Below are 23,667 nucleotides of genomic sequence, written 5' to 3'. Positions count from 1 at the left end.
TCTCTCTCTCTCTCAAAAGTGAATTAACATTAAAAATTAAAAAAAAAATTGAGGTACAATTGACATTTTGGTTTTGTTTTCTCTGCTCATTTGTTTTGTTCTTTAAATTCCATAGATAAGTGAGATTGTACAATATTTCTTTCTCTGACTTATTCCATTTAAAATAATGCCCTCAAGGTCAACTCATCATTACAAATGGCAGATATTCTTTTTATAGCCGAATAGTATTTCATTGTGCATATATACTACCTTTTCTGTATCCATTCATCTGTTTATGGACATTTAGGTTGCTTCCATGTCATGGCTATTGTAAATAATGCTGCAATACACATGAAGGTGCATATATCTTATCCAGTTAGTATTTTCATTTTCTTTGGATAAATATCCAGAAGTGGAATTGCTGAATCCTATGGTAGTTCTGTTTTTAATTTTTGTGGAACCTCCATACTGTTTTCTATAGTAGTTGCACCAGTTTATATTCCCACCAACGGTGCACAAGGGTTCTCTTTTCTCCACATCCTCAACAAGACCTGTTATTTCTTGTCCTTTTGATAATAATAGACACACTAACTACTATAACTATCTCATTGTGGTTTTGATTTCCATTTCTCTCATTATTAGTGATGGTGAATATCTTTTCATATGCCTGATGGCCATCACTTGTCTTTGAAAAAATGTCTATTCAGACCCTCTGCCTATATTTTAACCTGATTGTTTTTTGTTTTTTTGTTTTGCTATTAAGCTTTATGAGATATTTATATATTTTGGAGAGTAACCCCTTATCAGATACATGATTTACAAACATAGAAATAGTCATTTTTTTTTAAATTTTTTTTTTCAACGTTTATTTATTTTTGGGACAGAGAGAGACAGAGCATGAATGGGGGAGGGGCAGAGAGAGAGGGAAACACAGAATCGGAAACAGGCTCCAGGCTCTGAGCCATCAGCCCAGAGCCTGACGCGGGGCTCGAACCCCCGGACTGCGAGATCGTGACCTGGCTGAAGTCGGACGCTTAACCGACTGCGCCACCCAGGCGCCGCAGAAATAGTCATTTTTAATGCAATTTGATCATAATATAAAAATTTGTGGCAAAAATTCTCTAAGCTCCATTCTTTCCTGGAAGTTTTATAGTGTCACTTCTGGCTGTAGACTAAATGTTCACTATATTAAAAATTAAAAACTATTAAAAACAAAGGGGCCATGAACACCTTCTATAATATTAAATTCCTCTCATAGGACTATGAGACATATTTCAAAATGTGAAAAGTGTCTACGGTATAATTTATAATTACTCTTCTGAAAAGTAAAAGGAGAATAAAACTCCAAAGAAACTCAATTTTCACATTACCAGACAAAGAGGTACCAAAACTTTTGAAAGAATGGGACTGGAAAGGACATATAAGTAGGTAAAAATGGAAAGGCTAAAAAAAAGAAGAAAAAAATTTTAATTCTGTATCAAAGATTGTATGATGAGGGATAAACTGAAGAACAGAGAGAAAAGGAGTTCTGACAAGCATGGTCGGAATAATACAAATCAATACCCAAAGCAAAAATCTTTTCTTCTACAGTAAGTACATGAAAAAGTTTAAAAATAAAGCCCTAATGTGGTCTTACATCTTTTCTGTGCTCTTGCCTAAAATATAATAGTTAAGTAAACAATGAAATGCTCAAAGGCAGGCAGCAGAAAGGGGGAAAAAGGTTTGGATATGCAAAGTACATATTGAGTTTCTGACTTTGAAGGAAGCTATAAATAATCTAAAATGTAAAAGATAAGTACCAGGTAGATAAAAGATCCTGCTTTTACCCTGACAATGACTGAGATGTAACAAAGAAATTAGAGAAAACTTGCCAAGTGCTTAACCTTAAAGACAAAAGATTTCACACTCAAGAAGCTAAAAATATGGCGAAATAGAACCAACTCATCATAATTTCCAAATTCAGCCTAACTAAAGCATTTCCTACTTCAAATAACCTTTTGGAATTAATTGCAATATTAAAGACTTTCCTTTTTAGAAATTACCTATTAAGTAATATCTCTAGAAATATATGATGGTTTACATAATAGTGTTATTTTCCCACCCATCTCCCTTAACTTTCCTTAAAGACAAGAAAATAACTGTGCAATAAATAAAAGAGTCTGTGCACTTGTTTAAGATGGGAAAGCATGGGATGGTATTTATTTTTAGTAAGAACGTTTTAAACTGCACTCACCTGTTCCAAATAGTTCTTTGTGGACCTCTAATACCACAGCGACACCAATATTATCTTTTGTCATCACTCTGTTCAGCATAGCTTCGGATCCATCTGAATTAGCCATTGCCACTTGGTTAAATTCCACTGTATGCTTCTGCACCAAAGTAAATCTAAAAGGCACAACACATTATTATTATGATATTAGATACTTGGACTATCATACTAAAAGGCATTAAATGAGGGAGCACAAGACACAGATACAATTTACTGTCTCCCTAGTCATCTTCCATCTGCAAAGGGCCATGCAATCAGCTCTGGCCTGTGAAACATAAGAAGTCAGATTAAGAACTTTCTTAGAAGTGCCGTGTAGCAAAGAAGGCATATATATACATATATATATATATATCCCTTTGCCCTTTATACCTTTATCCATGTGGTGAGAAGCAGGAAGGCAAAAGCCAGCCCACTATGGACTGGGAAGTAGCTGAACCAGTTCTGGACTGCCATATCTGGACTTGTGTGAGAAAACCGCCCTTCTTCTGTTTCTTTAAGTTATTGTTAGAACTTTCTGGTATTTAAAGGTGAACACAACCTTAACTGAATCAGCAAATTAAGGAGAAAGAACAGAGTAAAATCTATGTACCCTGTTTGCAGTTTTATTCTTACCACATCAAGAGATTTGTCAAGAAAATGCAGGGTCACACCCTTATCTCAACTAAGGAGAAGCCAACTTTACTATCTCGCCTTTCCCAGAAAGCTGGAGTTACATTATGTAAGGGTTCAGGGTTAACAGCTTCTATAAGGTAAAAAATGGCTCCCTCTGGGACTACAGTTTCTGCACTAATAGTATTTTCTTTCTTTACTTACAAATTAAGTATTGTAGACTTATAGTATTTAATAGAATTGAGTCTAGCACTGAAATTTAATAGCAGTATGATTTTGTGTCAAGCCATTTAAACTCTTTAGGCCTAGTTTTATCAGTTTTGTAAAATATCTTATAAATGGCCAAAACCTACTAAATATACTACTTTTTGCTAAGTATTACGTGGAGTAGACACCTCTGCCCTTTTAACAGGCCTATACCACCCCATTTTCCTCCTAGCTTTGAAACAGAAATATGCAATTATCTCTTTAAAAATATTGACTAAAGTCTTACTATGCTGCAGGACACTGTGCTAGACAAACGATACTCCACTCCCTGCTCCAATTCTGAAGGTCTCACGCATGGAGAAGAATAAAAAGTCAGATCATATTTATTTTCTAACCCAGAGTGATAGAAGGGAGCATAGTTTGCATCCTCTACTTTAAGGAGGTGATCTTTACCTAAAACATGAAGGAAGAAATAATGGAAGGCTATGAAATGATGTTAGAGAGGAAAGGGAATAATGGAAGGTTCTAAGCAAGGACATATTACTTAATTTATATGTTTTAAGATCATTCCAGATGCTTAGTAGAGAATGGATTACAGGAGCTAAAGTGGGAATTATGAGACCAAACAAAGTTTTTGAGGTTGTATAAATGACAGGTGATGGTGGCTTGGACGAAGGCAAGAGAAATAAAGAGAAGAAGGCAGATTCAAAATATGTTCTATAGGTACCATCCTCCATATCAGACTTTTTCAAACAATTTCTGGCAATATTCCCATAGATAAAACAAATTAAAGTAGTACTGTGTTTGAATAAATCAATCACTGAAAACAATGAATCTGTTTTGACAAATATGAAAATTTTAAATCAGAGGGTACTGATGATTATAGTCTTGTATAAGTCTCTGTATCCAACTTATTTCTGTATTTTGTTTGGTTGCAGAGTATTAAGAAACATCCTGATTCACGGAGACACACAGATATAAGTGGTAAATAATTGACCTTGAACTCAGAAAACCTAACCAAGCAGGTGAAAATTTGATTCAGGTCTGCACCAAAACAAGTCTATCAAGCAGCATATCCAAAACATGTTATTAATTTGCATTGTGTTAAAATTTGATATTTGAAATATTTGGGTGAATACGTTATTTTTAAATTAAGTTTAATTATTTGTACTAAGTTTTTGAAGTACCTTCTAAATATTTACAGAACTCTTAAGATTTATTTATAGGAATCCAAGGCTCTGTAGGAAAGTGTGAAAATCCTGTTTTAACAGTAATATTTTTAGTTCTGGAATACTTTACTTCTACTGAAGTCAGGTACTTGTGAGAGAGGGAGGGTATGTAACAATTAGAAATGCCCTCATCAACTAAAATTTGTTTCCCTCTATCTTTCACCCAATAAAGCTCGATCTAGATATGTTCTTTAAAAGAATATAGATTAAAACCTAGAATCTCTTCTACTTGACACTACTTTAAATATCACACCATTATGTTTTTTCTAATAAAAGAAAGGCCAACTCCTTATATGACATATGGTGTGAGATGGCTGTTCACCTGAACAACTCAATGAACTAGTGCCTTCTTCATTTGCGATTGTTATTTTTGTTAATAAAGACAGAAACTGCACTTTGGGGAGAGCCATATTAATTATAAGCCAAATAAGAACTAATTTTGGTCTTTTCTGCTCTTAAACCAGGTCTCTTCAGTCCTGCATGTTATAGGTGCTTAAAAACAAATGGGAAAACATTACTTTATTATGTTACATATGTTTATTGTACAGATTTGGGAGCAAGAAAAAATATAAAGAAAATTCAAAGTTATCTGCAACCAAACATCCCCATTAACAAGTCAATATAATTCCCTAGACTTTTCTCCATGCATTTGCATACAAATATTTTTATATAATTAAGATAATACTCTCTAATTTTATATTTTGGCTTATTAGTAAACATTCTATCAGGGATACTTCCCTATAAATTATTATTCAAAATCAATACATATGATTATATTATATAAGCCACTTTACAGATTCACCATAATTTATTTAACTGATTTGTGGTGGACATTTAAATTATTTCTGACTTGAGCTATTATAACCAATGCTATTGAACATTTTTGCATATAAATATTTTTCTGCACCCTCAAATGATTTTATCCCTTCCTCTTTCTTTTCCCTTAAGAATCTAAGAGTAGCAGACTTCATTTCTATTGAGTACCCTTTCTTGAATTTCTGTTCATTAGTACACCCACTCACATATTAAAGGAACTTGACTTTTTTAATTTTTATTTTAATTCAAGTTAGTTAACATACAGTGTTAAGTCTCAGGTATATGATATAGTGATTCAACAATTGCATACATCACCCAGTACTCATCACAAGTGCACTCCTTAATCCGCATCACCTATTTCACCCACCTCCCCTCTAGTAACCATCAGTTTGTTCTCTACAGTAAAGAGCCTGTTTCTTGGTTTGTCTCTTTTTCTTCCCCTTTGCTAGTTTCTTAAATTCGACATATGAGTGAAATCATATGGTATTTGTCTTCCGCGGACTTATTTTACTTAGCATTATGCTCTCTAGCTCCATCCATGTCATTGCAAATAGCATGATCTTGTTCTTTTTCATGACTAATAGTCCAATGTGTGTGTGTATCTTCTTTATCCATTCATCAATCAATGGACACCTTGGGCTGCTTCCATATAGTGGCTATTGTAATGTTTGCTTATTTTTGATAGAGTGCAAGCATGAGCACATGAGCAGGGAAAGGGGAGGGAGAGGGAGAGAGAGAGAGGGAGAGAGGGAGAGAGGGAGAGAGACAGACAGACAGACACAGAATCCAAAGCAGGCTTGAACCCACGAACCACAAGATCATGACCTGAGCTAAAGTCGGACGCTTAACCGAGTCACCCAGACATCCCTATCTTAGCTATTATTAATAATGCTTCTCCAAACATAGGGGTGCATACATCTCTTTGAATCAGTGTTTTTGTATTCTTTGGTAAATACCCAGTAGTACAATTGCTGGATCATAGGGTAGTTCTATTTTTAACTTTTTGAGGAACCTCCATACTATTTCCCACATTGGATACTCCAGTATTCATTTCCACCAACAGTGCAAAAGGTTCCTTTTTCTCCACATCCTTGCCAAAACCTGTTGTTCCTCGTGTTGTTGGTTTTAACTATTCTGACAGGTGTGAGGTGATATCTGATTGTAGTTTTGATTTGTATTTCTCTGATAGGTGATAATGAGTATCATTTCATGTGCTTGTTGGCCATCTGTAGGTCTTCTTTGGAGAAATGTCTGTTCTTGTCTTCTGCCATTTTTTAAATTGGATTATTTGTTTTGGGTGTTGAGCTGTACAAGTTCTTTACATATTTTGAATACTAACCCTTTATCAGATATGCCATTTGCAAATATCTTCTCTCATTCCATAGGTTGCTTTTTAGTTCTATTGACTGTTTCGTTTGCTGTGCAGAAGCTTTTTATTTTGATGTAGTCCCAGGTTTGCTTTTGTTTGTTTGTTTGTTTTGCTTTTATTTCCCTTGCTTCAGGAGACCTATCTAGAAAAAAGTTGCTATGGCTGATGTCCAAGAAGTTACTGTTTAAGGGCCCTTTAAAACTTCATTCTTTTTTTTCCAGAAGATTAAATATCCCTGCCATCTTTTGGTTTTCACACATCTTATGTGTATGTATTGGTCTTCTCTGAAATAATCGAAATTCTCAATAAGACAGAACCAGCAATAAAAATAATACATGCTGCCCATTACTGAGGATCAACATTGTATCAAGACTTTTTACAGGTACTTCACACCTATTGATCCTAAACTTTGCAAAGACTTTGCAAAGGAGTGATTATGGAAACACACTGCCCAGTTTCCTCATCAATTGTCCAGGAATTGCTCCAGCTGCAAAGAGCTACTTCATCCAAGGTCAAGTACTTCTAGGAGCGGCCCTCATACAGTTATATATCAAAAGCAAAAGATAAAGGTTTGGGGATTTGGGTCCTTCCTGGGTTAACTCTCACAGGTCATTTCAGCTCCAAAGCTACAGCTGGCGGAGTCCTCTGAGGCTGTTCAGGCCTGCAACACGACTCTGTTCTCTATGCCCAATTCTATTTCTTCTCTGTTCCTTTCCACAGGGGAACACCGAACTACCTTACCTTTTAGAAAAATGAGATGGTTTATTCATCTTCAACATCCTAGAACTTCTATACTGCAACATTCATAATAGATTACCCATGCCAGTTCTGTAGTCATACTTTTGCAAGATCTTTTAGTACCAAAAGGTGTAATTATCTTGATATGGAAACCTAACTAGTTCAGTCAGTATACTGACTCTCCTGTCTTACCAATCTCCTCTTCACTTGTCTTACTTTGGTCTTTCCACTTTGAAGATAATTCTCAATAGAGATCATGAAAGCAAAACAGAAGTTGTAAACCCGGTGTTTTTTTTCTTTTTTGTCTTGATCCTCAATTAGTGATTACACAACCTACAATGGGTAATAGCCCTTCTTTACAGTACATGGTATTTAAAATATCCTTGTTGCCTTAAAGCTTTAACGAAGCCTCTGCTTTTTCTTAACCTTCTTGGCAAATATCACAGGTTCAATCAATTTTTTTAAATTATTTATTTTGAGGGAAGGAGGGAGAGAGAATGCATGTGTGCACACACATGCATGCATGTGAGTGGGAGAGCAGCAGAGAGAGAGGGAGAGAGAGAATCCCAAGCAGGCTTTGCACTGTCAGTGCAGAGCCAAACACAGGGCTCAAACTCACTGTGATACCGTGACCTGAGCTGAAATCAGGAATCTGACGGTTAACCAACTGAGCCACCCAGACGCCTCTCAATCAACTTCTTTTTAAAATATGCGCTTGAGGGGCGCCTGAGTGGCTCAAATGGTGGTTGAGCGTCCGGCTTCGGCTCAGGTAATGATCTCCCAGTCTGTGCATTCGAGCCCCCCTTCAGGACCTGTGCTGACAGCTCGGAGCCTGGAGCCTGCTTCGGATTCTGTGTCTCCCTCTCTCTCTGCCCCTCCCCCCCGCTCATTCTCTGTCTCTCTCCCTCTCAAAAATGAATAAATGTTAAAAACAATTTTTTTAAATACACATTTGAGGGGCACCTGGATGGCTCAGTCGTTTGAGCATCTGATTTCAGCTCATGTCATGATGTCGCAGTTCATGAGTTCGAGCCCCACATTGGGCTCTCTGCTATCAGGGCTTCTGATTCTGTCTCCCCCTCCTATGCCCCTCCCCCACTCTCTCTCTCAAAAATAAAATAAACATTAAAAAATTTTTTTAATGGGGGCACTTGGGTGGCTCAGTCGGTTAAAAGTGTCCGACTTCAGTTCAGGTCATGATCTCTTGGTTCGTGAGTTCAAACCCCAAATCGGGCTCTGTGCTGACAGCTCAGAGCCTGGAGCCTGCTTTGGATTCTGTGTCTCCCTTTCTCTCTGCCCTCCCCCCCATCTCAAAAATAAACAAACATTAAAAAAATTTTTTAAGTATTTAAATAAAGAAATAAAAATACATGCTTAGTTACTGACTTTTCTCCATTGGGGGGGGAAAAAAAAAACCACATCATTTAAAAATGAATCCCACAGGATACCTGAGTGGCTCAGTCAGTTAAGTGTCCAACTTCAGCTCAGGTTGTGATCTCACAGTTCGTGAGTTTAAGCCCCACATCAGGCTCTGTGTTGACAGCTTAGAGCTTAGAACCTGCTTCAGATTTTGTCTCCCCCTCTCTCTCTCTCTCTCTGCCCCTCCCTCGCTCACTCTCTGACTCTCAAAAATAAACAAAAATTAAAAATTTTTAAAAATAAATAAATAAAAGTGAATCCTGAACAATTATTTAGTTTATTACATGCTTCCAACCACCTCTCCAAACTTTCTTCCCAACTGGTATAATTAATTATTGTATTGCCTCACTTTTGACTTTTATAACTTCCCAGTCTTCTTGGAGTATCAACTTTTTAACGTCTTTGGTTTCAAAAAGTTCAGAAAAACAAAACCAGTTTTCCTAAACAGAGTATATATGTCCTTCTAACTAATACTCCTTTCCTTGGCACTTATAAATACTAAAGGGGACAGAGTCATGCTCAAGTTTTGTCATTTCTACTTCACCAATAGCTGAAGATCCAAAGAGATAGTTGAGAACTAAGGAACCAAAGAAAGTTCCTTCTTCACAGTGAGAATTAAGTAAGATGTGCCTCTTGTAGCTCAAGAACTTTTTTTAGGTAACCTTCCTTAAGAACATTTCCAATACTAGTGAAGATAGCCATAGTCTCCTACAGCTTGTCTTCTTTTCATATTTTATACTACATTTATAATGCATTTATAATATAGTAAGAAATTATTCTCCATTTTCCATCCAAATTACCTTACCAATTTAATTGGTTACCTTACTTCTCAATTTCCCCCCTACACACAGCCAGTGCACTCCACTCTGCTTCTACTTTTTGTCTCACAGATTTACATACAGGTGACATTTTGACATACAGAGAGGTCTTCCTCATTCCTTCTATTAAATGTTTTGAAAAAAACATACTGGTTTATAGCTGCTTTCCACTCACTAATCCAAACCATCAGGCCTTGGTAATGAGTAAAAACTTTTAAATGTGCCTCTATTTCAATTCATTTTAGTACTCCTATTCTATACCTAGTACACATATGCTATAAGCATTGTTCCTGATGCTATTTTCTTTATTTTAGTCTAAGAAGTCTTCTATTTACCTTTCTGAAAGTGTTATTTTACAGAAAGTCAAACGGGCATAAGAGAGATCTGATATAAAGACTGATATAATAAAAAAACAAAGACCCCACCTTTTCACATGATTTGAGATAGATTAGGATGAATGTTTCAAATACAGGAAGAACATGTCCAAAACAGCCCTTCAAACAGAACAAAGAGATAACTCAATTTCTTACTAGCCTGTGATCTAGAAGTAATTTTATAGGCTGTGATGTAATTAATTCAACAGTAGAGAGAGACAGTGAATGCCAACTATGAGCAAACAAAACAATCTGTAAGACCTGAGTAATATTCCCTCCCTGAATTCATTTACACGCCAAAAGGAACAAAAGGTACATAGTCAAAAGTATAACCACAGCAAGGTAAACTATGACCCTTTCTGGATCATATTCCAGCACTCCTAAACCTAAACCAAATAGAAGTTTTTACTGTATATTCAGTATAAGATGCTATAAAATATGTTCTTGGGTCCCTTTAAATAATCATGGGAGTGCCGGAAAATAACTTGCTAAAAAAGGTAAGCTTAGAGACCAGGATAAATAGGGAAGAAAAGTAGATTATGTACTATCCTACATAACTTTGTACAACTCTTTGAAACACTGAAACCACTTTCACATTCTTGATCATTTTAGCCATATAAGAAATCATTCAAGTTAGGGGTGCCTGGGTGGCTTAGCCAGTTAAGTGTCCGACTTCAGCTCCGGTCATAATCTCGCAGTCTGTGAGTTTAAGACCTGCATCGGGCTCTGTGCTGACAGCTCAGAGCCTGGAGCTTTCTTCAGCTTCTGTGTCTCCCTCTCTCTCTCTGCCCTTCCCCCACTCACACTCTGCCTCTGTCTCTGTCTCTCTCTCAAAAATAAACATTTAAAAGAAAGAAAGAAAGAAAGAAATCTCTCAAGTTAGGTGAAGCAGTTATTATATTATCTCTATTGTGGCATTTGTGGCACCAAGCAGTAATTTTATGTTCCAGACTAAATTTATGAGAGTTAACATTATAAACTAGAAATCACAATCTGTTTTTTTAAAATCACACAGACAAATTCTAAGGCAACCACCACCTAGGACAGAGGAAATCAGTATATGAGAAACCAGTGAGATAGAATTATCATGATTGGTCATTTTGGAATGAAACTATAACCTCTGGGTGCCCTCTTCTCAAGCAGAAAACTAATGTATTAACATAGGAAGGAAAAGCGAAGACTTGGCCTTACCTGGTACCTCTGAGACTGGAAGCAGGTTAGAAAGCACAGACAATACAGCAAGGACTGAGCACCATGACAACCTAGTTCTAAATCCTACTGGAAGAGACTGTCTCTTCACAGTAATGGTCACTTGTTCTAAAATGGCTGTTCTCATATTTCCCTTTCTCACTGATGTGAAACAAAGCTAAACTGTTCAGATCAGAACTGCTAACTTCGAGAACAGCAAGTAAGTCATTATCTGGATCTTGTTTCATCTCCATTTTTCTGCATTTTCAATTTCTTCAAATTATGTATCTGGTTCCAAGCCCATTTCTACTAACTGTTAAGGCTAGAGGACAAAATATGGCAAAAGGAAATTTAAGTTTCTGAGTCTAAAAACTTATCTATATTAACAGTCTTTCCATACACACACAACAAAATACACACATATACGTATATATGTTTTATAAAATCCTTTGGGCTGAAGATAATATTTACTGAGATAAAGGACAAACCAAAAGCTGACTTTTGGCATTTTTATGAATCGAAATTTCTCTTTTCTGGTATCCCCATGCATCTAACTACCTGAAAAACATTCATAATGTTGACCAAAAGGTCCTGCCAAATCTTGAAGTGCCTTCTGAAGCCCAATGATTAAATTAAACTGCAATGAATATGACACAAGGACTATTTTATTGTATTACAATTCTCAGAAAATACAATTTCATCAAAATGGGTTAACAAATTTTTATTACAGTATTTTGTAAAAAACAGTAACTATAGTTTCTATTTATTGTTACCTACCTTCCACCATTTCCCATGAAGAGATAAGCTGTCATCTATGAAAGTTAAACATTATGAGATACTCTGCTTTTAGAAGAATGATACTTTGAGAATGAGATTTGGAACTACTCTTCCTACAACTACCATTTAACTTTTAAGTTTTGTTAACTATATAAAGAAATTATCTCACCTGGCAATATACAAATATATACAAAGGAGAAAAGCCCAGAAAGGGCAAGTGGCTCATTCAAGATTATATAGCTACATAAATAGGAGAACCACCTGGCTTAAAAATTCTTTTAGCACTGTACTATCTCTCCAATCTGAAGAAAGAATAGAATAAAAGCATGGTATGGGGCGCCTGGGTGGCGCAGTCGGTTAAGTGTCCGACTTCAGCCAGGTCACGATCTCGCGGTCCGTGAGTTCGAGCCTCGCGTCGGGCTCTGGGCTGATGGCTCAGAGCCTGGAGCCTGTTTCCGATTCTGTCTCTCCCTCTCTCTCTGCCCCTCCCCCATTCATGCTCTGTCTCTCTCTGTCCCAAAAATAAATAAACATTGAAAAAAAAATTAAAAAAAAAAAAGAATAAAAGCATGGTAGTATACTTTGTGTTAAATTTCAGATAGTTTGGCATTGGATAGTTAGCTCATTTGACATCAACAGTATTTGGTACTGCTCAGAAGAGAATATAATAAGGTATTATACTCAAAGTATTCATCTGTTACTGAATCCATGTTACTTACTATTCAGACAAAAAGAGTTGAAGTAGGGAAGAAAACCAAATGCTGCACCTAAGTATTCCCTATGTGTTCATCTCTTAACTAATTTGCAGCATTTTTAATAATTCAAACATCAATTTTTAAAATACTTAACTGTTTAACATTTCCTAGATAATAGTTATAATTGTTAGTTCAAATCTTAACTACCTCTAGTAAATTATCAAGGCATTTTAGATTTTCCTCTCAAACTATGAAGGGTATAATAAAAATTATATTATCTTCCTTCCAGAAGAAACAATGGCAAATGGAAAAAGAACCTGATGTTTTATCTCAATATTATCAGTATTCTTTTTTCAATTATGGTGTCTCAAGGAAATGTGTATATGAACACAGATAACAAACATCAAATTCAAGGCAATTTTTCCAAATAAGGTAACTGTATAAGAGGTACAAGTAATACCGGAAGCTCAACAAGCAACCTAAAGATTCAGTTTAGCACCATGGTTAAAAGCTTTGATTATCAAGCCAGGCTACTCTCTGTACTTTGGTTTCCTCACCTATAAAAATGATGATATAGCTCTACTCCTAGTTCTGAGGGGTGCTTTAAAAAGTAAATAAGAGAAGGGTGCCTGGGTGGCTCAGTTAGTTAAGGCTCTGACTCTTGATTTCAGTTCAGGTCATGATCCCATGGTTCTTGAGTCTGAGCCCAGCATCGGTCTCTGAGTTGGCAACGTGGATCCTGCTTGGGATTCTCTCTCTCCATCTGTCTCCATTTCTAACCACCCCCGCCCCCCACCCAAAATAAATAAACTTAAAAAAAAAAATTAAATAAGAAAATAAAGTAAAAGGCCTAGCATTATTATTGAAGTAATATCTATTGTTATTCTATAATTTGTTTTAAAAAAAAAAATCACCAGCCAACTAGAAGAATTTAGTATATTCTCACCTCAGTCAAATACTGCAGGCCTCTGCACTAATGATTAGCCAAAATGAGATATATTAAAAATTCACAGAAAAAAAACAAAAATTCACAGAAAAGACAGGAAAGTAGGTACAAATGAGAAAAAGTAGGCAAGTATCTTCAAATTCGCTTAACTCACTTAAAATAACATAATATGCTAGTAAGTATGCCTGTATCAATAAAAACATGTAACTGGCTTTGTTATAACTGGTATTAAAAGGGGGACAACACTGGAAAATAGTAACAAACATCTATATGCTTATCCTATAAGTAGATGATTCCCTATCCAATGTATCAAACCCAAATTATTAAACAAGGGATTCAACCTCTATCAGACTTTACATATTTCAGTCTTCTATTGGATATTCCTTCAATTTTCCACTCTAAAATTAGCAGCCTTTCTGAGGCAAAAAATGTGCTTTTCTCTTTTCCTTAAGATGATAACTAAAGAATGTGCCTCTAACCATCGAGCCGCTCGGCCAGCACTCAAAAGATGACAGATTGTGGCTCTGCACCCTCAAGTAGGGAATGCAGTGTCGTACATCTAATGCATACAACTTCACAACCAGAAGCTTCTACAAGATCATTTATGTATTTTATTTTTTTTATTTTTTTAAAAAATTTTTTTTTCAACGTTTATTTTATTTTTGGGACAGACAGAGACAGAGCATGAACGGGGGAGGGGCAGAGAGAGAGGGAGACACAGAATTGGAAGCAGGCTCCAGGCTCTGAGCCATCAGCCCAGAGCCCGACGCGGGGCTCGAACTCACGGACCGCGAGATCGTGACCTGGCTGAAGTCGGACGCTTAACCGACTGCGCCACCCAGGCGCCCCAAGATCATTTATGTATTTTAATAAGCACATTCATAACATTCTCACCTTTTGATTTAATCAATGACATTAACAGCTCTGAAAAAACACAAATCATGTTTTCTGTGTGTTTGATAATGACTGCTTTCCACTGTGTCCTATCTCAATCAATCCTTAAATAAGCTGTCTCCCTTCCATCCTCTCTTACCTACCTATGCAGATCTCTATTGTATATATATCTTATTTTTATTTTCTTATATGATTACTTTTCCTACTAGAGCTCTGAGTGACATTAGGAACTATGTCATGTCTATCTTTGTGCCTAATTTGACTAGCACAGCACTTGTCACAAAGCAAATATTCAGTAAACATTTAGTAAATGATTAAATACACGAAATGTTAACTGGGAAAGATGAAAAAGGTTAATAAAACTAATGATTCTGAGAAAGCCAACTGTCAAAACAAAAATCACAGAAAGAAAATCACATCACTCATTTCAAATCTTAAAAGGCACTACACTACCTTTTATTTACATGAAAACTACTTCATAAAAATATATTTAGAAACATGATAACCCCACATTCAAGCATAACTCTCAAAATTTTTAGTGTAATTTGGTAATAAAAAATAAAGAATAATACAATAAAGACTCTTATTTCCAAGACACAGCCTAAGAAATGTAACAGCTTTAATTTTTACATCACTTGCTTTCTAGCTTTTTGTTCATTTTATAGGGTTAAATCAAAGACAATTTCAAATTGTGATAATTGAAGTAAGTATATACTATTATTATTTGTTTCCTTAACTCACTTTTCTGTTTTGAAGAATATTGCACAACCGTCCACATGCTTTCTCTCCTGCTCAGACATGATTTTGGCACGTGACTTTGGAGAAAAAAACCCATCATATCCACGCTCCTTCAATGCTGGCAGAAAGAGAGTGAAGTATTGCTCTGTTTCCACTTCCTGAGGTGAAAGAAAAGTTGTCATCGACATGACAGAGGAAAACTCTAATCAAGATATAAAAATGTTTAGCATTATGAGTGAGATGTGACTAAGTTAGCATAATTCACATAACAAATATTATCTATCTTCCCTTACAGCTGGCAGGAGCCATTTGACAATGGCAGCTTTTAAACCTGAAAGCACTCGAAATGCTTGCATGATTCTCTTGTTCACACAGCTAGTTGGTTCCAAGTCTCTTTAGTCCCAATTTAGAGTTCATTCTCCTATATTTTAATTCCTCAAATCTGGCAAAACGGGGCAGATTATAAAATAAACAGGAGGGAATAGTAAATATTATATAGAGAGGTAATTTTATCTTTCTCAACTGTGGTAGAAAGGAATGATACTTAGAAGTGAGAAGATTAAGATCTATCAACAAAAAGCTCTACTTTAAGGAATTTTTAGGTAACTGAATACCAATCACCCAATTGTCTCTGCTAATCCAATATTATATAAAGCTAGACAATTTTATTCTTTGACCCATAAAATATTTTTAAATCTTTCCAAATTAAATAATATGTGAACACAATGATTTATCTATAATGCTTATAACATGACTTTATAATAAAAACTTACAAATAGCCTAAATGTTCAACAGCAGAACAAATGCTTACTCAATAAATGTATACTCATATAATGAATTGGTTTTGAAGAATTTTATTACCATGGAAAGTGCATTAAATACAATAGCATGATCTCAACTTTATTTTTGAAAATATATCTGTAAATAAATAGGAAAGCAAATTTAATATCTGTGTACAACAAACACTTCATAAATTTTAACACAGCAACGATTTCTGGATTACGAGATTAGGTGTTTTCTCCCATCATTCTATTTATTTTTTCAAAATATTCAATTTCTCTAGGATAAAGATTTTAGACTATGGAATTATTATTACAATATAAAAATACTTTTTAAAATTATGATGTTTTTATTTTTCAAACTATACTTAGAGGAATGTGAGGCTATTATTACTATAAATACTAAATAAAAAGAGGACAATTAAGTAACCACAACAAAGCCAACTTTGTCTATTGCTTCCTTCCCCAATTCTATGTCAGTTTTCAGTGTTTACAAGAAAACTTAATTTTTGAAGATTTTTATTATTTCCCAGGAAGTCATATAAACCATAAACAACATAAAGATAAATTATCAAGCTATTCTAGTTTAAAAAAAAAAACAAGTATTTAAAAAGTAATACCTTTCTTCTCAGGCTACGCTGAAAAGTAGCCATGAAATTATAACACTTACAATTTTTAAATACTTCATAAACATTTAATATTCTTTCGAAAGTTGCTAAGAAAAAATTACTAAACACTACCTATAAACCTTGGCTATTCATTAGCTGACTGTTGAAAAGAAGTGATAAAACACATCTCAACAGAAAGGTGTTTCTTCAATTAAATTCATCATAATAAAATGTTGTAAAACAGTAAAGTGTAAATCTCAGAGAAGGTTTTTAAAATAAGACAAAAATGCATTATTTACAGCACATTTTTTAATGTTTATAATATTTGTCATTAAGGAACAGTGGACAATTTTTTTTTTTTTACAGATTCCATCAGAATCTGTGTCTAAAAAGACACAACCTTCTGCAGTTTTCTCTTTCAGCAATACCAGTGATGTGTTCATAAGATGAACTATTAACATGAATAATGGATGCAATTTTCGCTTAAGAGTAAATGCATTTAAGTGGATGACTGGCCTTTAGCAAAACAGTTCCTCTGTGGAAATGTCTTATGTGCTTATTAAAATTATCCTTTTTTTTTTTTAAGAGAAGAGAAAATAATTTGAGTTTTGTTTTGAACACAGGCTCTCTCCCAGAAATAAGATTAAGTTCACCTTTAAGTTTCAATCTTTTAAGAAAAATTTTTTTTTATTTTATTATTTCATTATTTTCTTTTTTCTACACCCAACGTGGGGCTCCAACTCACAACCCCAAGATCACGAGCCACACGTTTCACCGACTGAGCCACCCAGGTGCCCCCAGAAAATTTAATTTCTATAGTATTACCTGAAGACTAATGATATCTGCATCACAGTTAACAATTTCTTCCATAATTCCCTTTTTCCTGTATTCCCAGTTTAATGCCCAGGACGGGCAATAGCCATATAGCTGCCGGGTGGCGTATTTATCACATAACACATTGTAACACATAACTGTGAATGATGCTAAGAAGTGGGAGGAAAAAAACAAAAGAGAAAAGGGAGAAAATTAGGCAACTTTTTCCAGAGAGGTGTCATATGCGTCCCTGCACAAGCACACATGGCACACAAACCTGCCCCAATGGCAGCACTGTGAGATGCCCTGGGCAAAATTCTGTTACACTGGACCTACTAAAACTTCATTGCAGTCCATCACATCAAAGAGCTTTTACTAGAATTAGACGTATAGTTCATATTTTAGATTTTTAGGAAATGTATTTTAATAAAAATTCAAATTCTAAATCAGAATGCTAATTTTTTGACATTTTTTGAGCAAAGCTCTGCACAAGTAGAACAAAAGTAAATTTTAGTTCTGTTCATTAAAAGGCTCTAACTTCATTAATTTTTATTAACAAAATACCCATTATTTAATATGTTTGGGGGCCTCTTACTATTCATATTGCTCTAAGCCAGAAATATATGGACAAAGTTTAGTTGTGAGAATCCTTTCTGACAAATCATATGTTCATTTCCGAAACTGAATTTTCAATTTAAAATGCCCTTGAACTATACATAAAAGGACTGTGAGCAAACTAATAGGAGACGAAGGTTTAAATCCTTGCTACTCAAAAATGTGTTCTGAGGAGCAAGAGTATCAGTCATCACCTAGGAACTCAAAAACGCAGAATCTTTGGTACCACAAAGACCCTACTAGGTCAGAACCTATAAGCTGACAAAATCCCCAGATGATTCATATATACATTAGTATGAAAAGCCCTGATTTTTATCAGTAATTCTCTATCCAGGCAGTCCATTAGAATCACTCTGTCCAGCGTTTTCTTTGAAAAGTGTTCGTACCCAAGATCCTACTCAAGACTAATTAAGTTAGTATAATAGGGTCTGGATATTCATATTTTTAAAAAGCATCCCAGGTGATTATAATGGGAAGTCCATATTCTTGAGAATGACACACTTAAATAAAAGATGAGGAATCCAATTAATGAGTAATACTACTTGACTGAAGCTGGTAAAGATTCAGATGATGAGAAAAGGATTAAGAGAAACTTAGTTCAATGGACCCCTGGGCATCTGACTGGTGGCCATTTTGTACACTGTTACCTTTTTAACTATCTGGGACTCATTCTTCCAAAACTATCATTATAGTTTTGTGCCTATAAATCACCCTTAACTGTCAGAAGTTGTTATGCACATCTCCCTACTCACCAGAAGTAAAAGGCACATTTTAGCACTCAGATTCTACTCAGAAAAGTACAATACATCCCAAGAAAAATTCATACTCATTTTTTAATAAGGAAAACCCAAGAATGCATTACTTTTAAAATTCAGTAACTGACAAAAAACATGTTTCTGTTGTTCTTTTTCTTAATGGAAAAGTAGGTATGCAGTAGTAGGAAAGCTTCACTTCAAGATTATGTTCACTCATACTCAAAAAGGGATTACTTTGAAGAACCAGAAAAATGGTGTTTTTAGTATCATAAAGGGAACAATTAATTATGCATTAAGGAAGGCTAAACAAAATAAATCCACCTAAGTTAAGGGTCTGTAGAAAACCTAAAGTTTTCCTTTTACTCAGATCATCTATGTGTATCCTGTTAATAGAAGTGTTACTCGTGATAACACCTGATACAGTGGCTCCTAGAATAGGCTGACACTGTGGCTCTAGAGTGTGGTAGTTTTAAAATTACTGCCTCTGCACTTTTGAAGAGGCACAGAAAGATTTTAAAATTTTAAACAGGCACTCTGGAAGACACAGAAATGTACTGTAGATCTGCTATTTCTCAGTGTTACTAAAATGCAAACAGAACCATGAAGATGTTTCTCAATACCAAAGCATATAATTTTTTCTAAATACTTTTGACTTTAAAAAAGAACACACAACACAAACAGAAGGCCTTAAAAAGTACACAATAAGTTCCCTGGTTTAGCCTTAAAAAATTATTAAAGTGTTGGTATTCAGTGATTGGTTCAACCTTGGTGTTAAAACAATAAAGTTTTCATTTGTTAATTTAAAAAATGAAATTAGATATAATGAAAAATTAGGTATACTCTTATGGTTAAAAAGAAGGCATTTGGGTAAATAATAATTCATAACTTATTGTAAGTATAATTCCCAATTATAAAATGTCTAATAAGCAGTAAGAACCACTATAAATGATGTCAAATCATTATTGGTCTCTACAAAGACATAAAAATTTTATATTTTCTACAATACTGCAGTTCGAAAAATGCTAAACCATATCCTTGAATTGCTCAAATACTTACCTTCTACCATCACTACACCACTGGCCTGGTATCATATTTTGTTTCCAATATAGCAAGTATAAACTCAGTCTAAATTATTCTCTCCCAAGTGCTGCCACTCTACCCACTCAAGAAAGATAAAGTACTGAAGCAGTTTAAAATTTCAGAGGAAAATTCATTTTTTTTTAAGTTATCCAATACCCTGTGTGAAGATGTCATTTGGAAGGCCTGATTTACTTATTTATTTATTTACGCAATTGGAAGGCTTTATTACAAGGAAGAATAAAAAAAATTACCTGATGGCAGAATTTGGTCTCGTTCTTTTAATGTAATCCATGGCCTCGGAGGAAGCTGCTCTGGATGAACTGAAGGGAAAAAAATTTTAAATATTAATTTCATGTCTTCTAAAATCAGTAGTATTTACTTAAAAATGTCAAATCAACTTCTGTTGTCTCTTCAGTTTTAATGCCCCACAAACTGACTTAAAATTCTAATACTGAAATATAAAGAAGCCAAAAGAAGTTTAAGGAGACCTATGAAGAAAATACACAAATGAAAATGTGAAAAGAACATTAGGAAACTCCTAATTGGCATTTCCACTTACACAGCCTTCATTTCTTGATTTTAAACTTTCACTTTTAGAACATCCATGCAAAGCAAGAGATTAGAACTACATTACAGAGAAAAAAGGAAGGCATTGGTTAAACATTAATTACTCGGATATGATTATCAATACCATGGAACTAAAAGCTACCCAAGTACCAGATGAGAGAAAATTCACCAAGATTTAACTACCGCTTTTACTTCTTCCTTTTAAGAACATTCACAATTACAGGATAATTGGATTCAAGTTTGTGGATTTCCCAGGGTATTTAGTGGCTGAGAAATATGTTCCTTTAAAACAAAACACTCTTATCTTCATCCAGCCACAGTAATTTTGCCCAGAATATCTAAGATCTTGAAAGTTTCACTTTAAAGGGGTGCCTGGACGGCTCAGTTGGTTAAGTGTTTAACTTCAGCTCAGGTCATGACCTCACGGTTCGTGCGTTCAAGCCCTGGGTCGGGCTCTGTAGTGACAGCTCGGAGCCTGGAGCCTGCTTGGGATTCTGTGTCTCCCTCTCTCTCTGTCCTTCCCCCACTCATGCTCTGTCTCTCTCCCTGCCTCTGTGTCTATCTCTCTCAAAAATAAACAAACATCTATAAAAAGTTTTTTTAAAGTTTCACCTTACTAAGCATTTTGGTATTCCAACATCTACCTAAACGATGCCTGCTTTAGCTTCCATACTTTTCACAGAGTGGAACAAACATTAGTTTGCATATTCCATATCTTGCCAGGAAAGAAATGAAGCTTATCATAAGATGGCAAACAAACCAGGCAGCTGGATCAACATATTGAATCCTGGAAAACAATCATGCCTGCCAGGAGTACCATGCCACAATCATGGCAACTATGTAAAAAATGAAAAGCCCGATATATAAATACAGTGCAGTGTAAACAAGGAACTTTCTAGTTGTTGGGGTTCCTTATCAGCAAATGGTTAAAAATTCAGAAATCAAAGAATCCTCAAAATAAAACATGTATGGTGATGTTGACATTTTGGTGCTTCCCAAAACATTACTAATCTATTTTAATTAATGTATCACAGTGTATCAGTATAAGTAAAATACATAGTATTCACCAACAACATGCAAAGAGTCAAAAACATGAAAAGACACTATATCTCACCAGTAATCAGGAAAAAGATGAGACAGCATGTTTTTATCCAGGTTGACAAAAAAATTTTTTTTAATATATCCAGAGTTGGTGATGGTGATAAGAAATGAATACTTGCATATGTGGCTGGTAAGAATATAAATTGGTAGGGCTATCTGGGAGGACATCTTTTAAAATTTTAAACATCCATATCCCCTATGACCCAGCAATGCTATTTCTTGGATTCAGCCCTATCTGCTAAAGAAGCATTCATGGGAATGCAAGGGGTGCAGGCACTCTGGAAAACAGTATGGAGGTTCCTCAAAAACTAAAAATAGAACTACCCTACGACCCAGCAATTGCACTACTAGGCATTTATCCACGGGATACAGGTGTGCTGTTTCAAAGGGACACATGCACCCCAATGATTATAGCAGCATTATCAACAATAGCCAAAGTATGGAAAGAGCCCAAATGTCCATCGATGGATGAATGGATAAAGAAGATGTGGTATGATATATACAATGAAGTATTACTCAGCAATCAAAAAGAATGAAATCTTGCCATTTGCACTATGTGGATGGAACTGGAGGGTATTATGCTAAGTGAAATTAGTCAGAGAAAGACAAAAATCATATAACTTCACTCACATAAGGACTTTAAGAGACAAAACAGATGAACATAAGGGAAGGGAAATGAAAATAATATAAAAACTGGGAGGGGGACAAAACAGAAGAGACTCATAAATATGGAGAACAAACTGAGGGTTACTGGAGGGGTTGTGGGAGGGGCGATGGGCTAAATGGGTAAGGGGCACTAAGGAATCTACTCCTGAAATCATTGTTGCACTGTAAGCTAACTAATTTGGATGTAAATTAAAAAAAATAAAAAATAGGGGCGCCTGGGTGGTGTAGTCGGTTAAGCGTCCGACTTCAGCTAGGTCACGATCTCGCGGTCCGTGAGTTCGAGCCCCGCGTCGGGCTCTGGGCTGATGGCTCAGAGCCTGGAGCCTGTTTCCAATTCTGTGTCTCCCTCTCTCTCTGCCCCTCCCCCGTTCATGCTCTGTCTCTCTCTATCCCAAAAATAAATAAACGTTGAAAAAAAAATTTTTTTTAAAATAAAATAAAATAAAAAAATAAAAAAAATAAAAAATAAAACAAGTTAAAAAAAACAAAAGCATTAGGGGCATCTGGGTGGCTCAGTCGGTTGAGCATCTGACTTTGGCTCAGGTCATGATCTCGCGGCTGGTGAGTTCGAGCCCCGCATCAGGCTCTGTGCTGACAGCTCAGAGCCTGGAGCCTGCTTCATGTTCTGTGTCTCCCTCTCTCTCTGCCCCTCCCCCACTCATGCTGTCTCTGTCTCTCAAAAATAAATAAACATTTAAAAAATTTTTAAGAAAGCATTCAAATAGATACTCATTACACTGCTGTTTATAGCAGCAAAAACATGGGTAAATGGCTAATATTCATTTTAGAGAAATCTATGGTATAGTTTAAGAAAAAAGGGATAGATACATGTGTGCTAAAATAGAAAAATATATAAGAAAAACTGAATGAAAACAATTAGAAAATATGCAATGATAAAATGTTTTATTAAAAAACATTTTAAAAACACACATGAAAAGTAATACCATAACATTTCTACTGGTGTAATTTTTACATATCAATGTCTAGAAAAATATCTACACAAATACACACCCAATTTACAAGTGTGTTTACTTACATGGAGGGAACATGGAATTAAAGGTAATGGTCAAAAAACATTCTAGTCTTAATAGGAATTTTTAACATTTCTTACAAGGAGAATGATAACTCATATGGACATATACTTAAAATTAATTTCTAAGATGAAACTGCAATGTCAGTGATATGACAAAGAACAGAAATATAATTATATGGGCGGGCTACTATCAAAAAAAAAAAACAAACACTGTTTAATAGATATAACAGTACCAGAATTTAGATCAATATGGAAGATAAGTGTCCTCATGAATACAAGAGACAGGAGTTAACATAGTAATCTCTCAGAATTATACTTAAAATGTGATAAAACAGTAATCCTCCCATTTTTACCTCCCATACATGCCACAATGGGTGGTAGACAGCTGGGTAAGGGCAGCAAAAAAATCCTGATTCCTCTGGCCAGTGAAGCCAAAAAGGAGAAATGCAACAAGTATTACATGAGAAACTCACACTCAGTGGCGGTGGTAATTCAAAGTGCTCATGGCAATCTCTCTACCAGAGCCCAAGACAGCCAACACATCCCACCCCTCCAGGGACCAGCAGCAATGGGCCTAGTTTGCCC

The 23,667-nt window shown here is 35.3% G+C and overlaps 1 protein-coding gene across 4 annotated transcripts in view; it reads right to left on the bottom strand.

Annotated features, from left to right (window-relative positions):
• CNOT6L (CCR4-NOT transcription complex subunit 6 like) overlaps positions 1-23,667 on the bottom strand; it is a 120,045-nt gene that overhangs the window by 16,976 nt on the left and 79,402 nt on the right. For all 4 annotated transcript variants that reach the window (XM_040480514.1, XM_040480522.1, XM_040480498.1 and 1 more), the window contains exons 6-9: positions 19,967-20,035; positions 17,278-17,435; positions 15,069-15,223; positions 2,213-2,364 (exon numbers count right to left, since the gene is read on the bottom strand). In XM_040480514.1, the coding sequence (XP_040336448.1) occupies positions 2,213-2,364; positions 15,069-15,223; positions 17,278-17,435; positions 19,967-20,035 (534 nt within the window). The remainder of the gene's footprint in view (positions 1-2,212; positions 2,365-15,068; positions 15,224-17,277; positions 17,436-19,966; positions 20,036-23,667) is intronic.

The sequence above is a fragment of the Herpailurus yagouaroundi genome, unplaced genomic scaffold (assembly GCF_014898765.1).
Source record: "Herpailurus yagouaroundi ecotype Mexico unplaced genomic scaffold, PumYag 28, whole genome shotgun sequence".
Lineage (NCBI taxonomy): Eukaryota > Metazoa > Chordata > Mammalia > Carnivora > Felidae > Herpailurus > Herpailurus yagouaroundi.
Note: the sequence above shows the minus strand (reverse complement) of the source record. Positions and strands in the feature narration are given on the sequence as shown.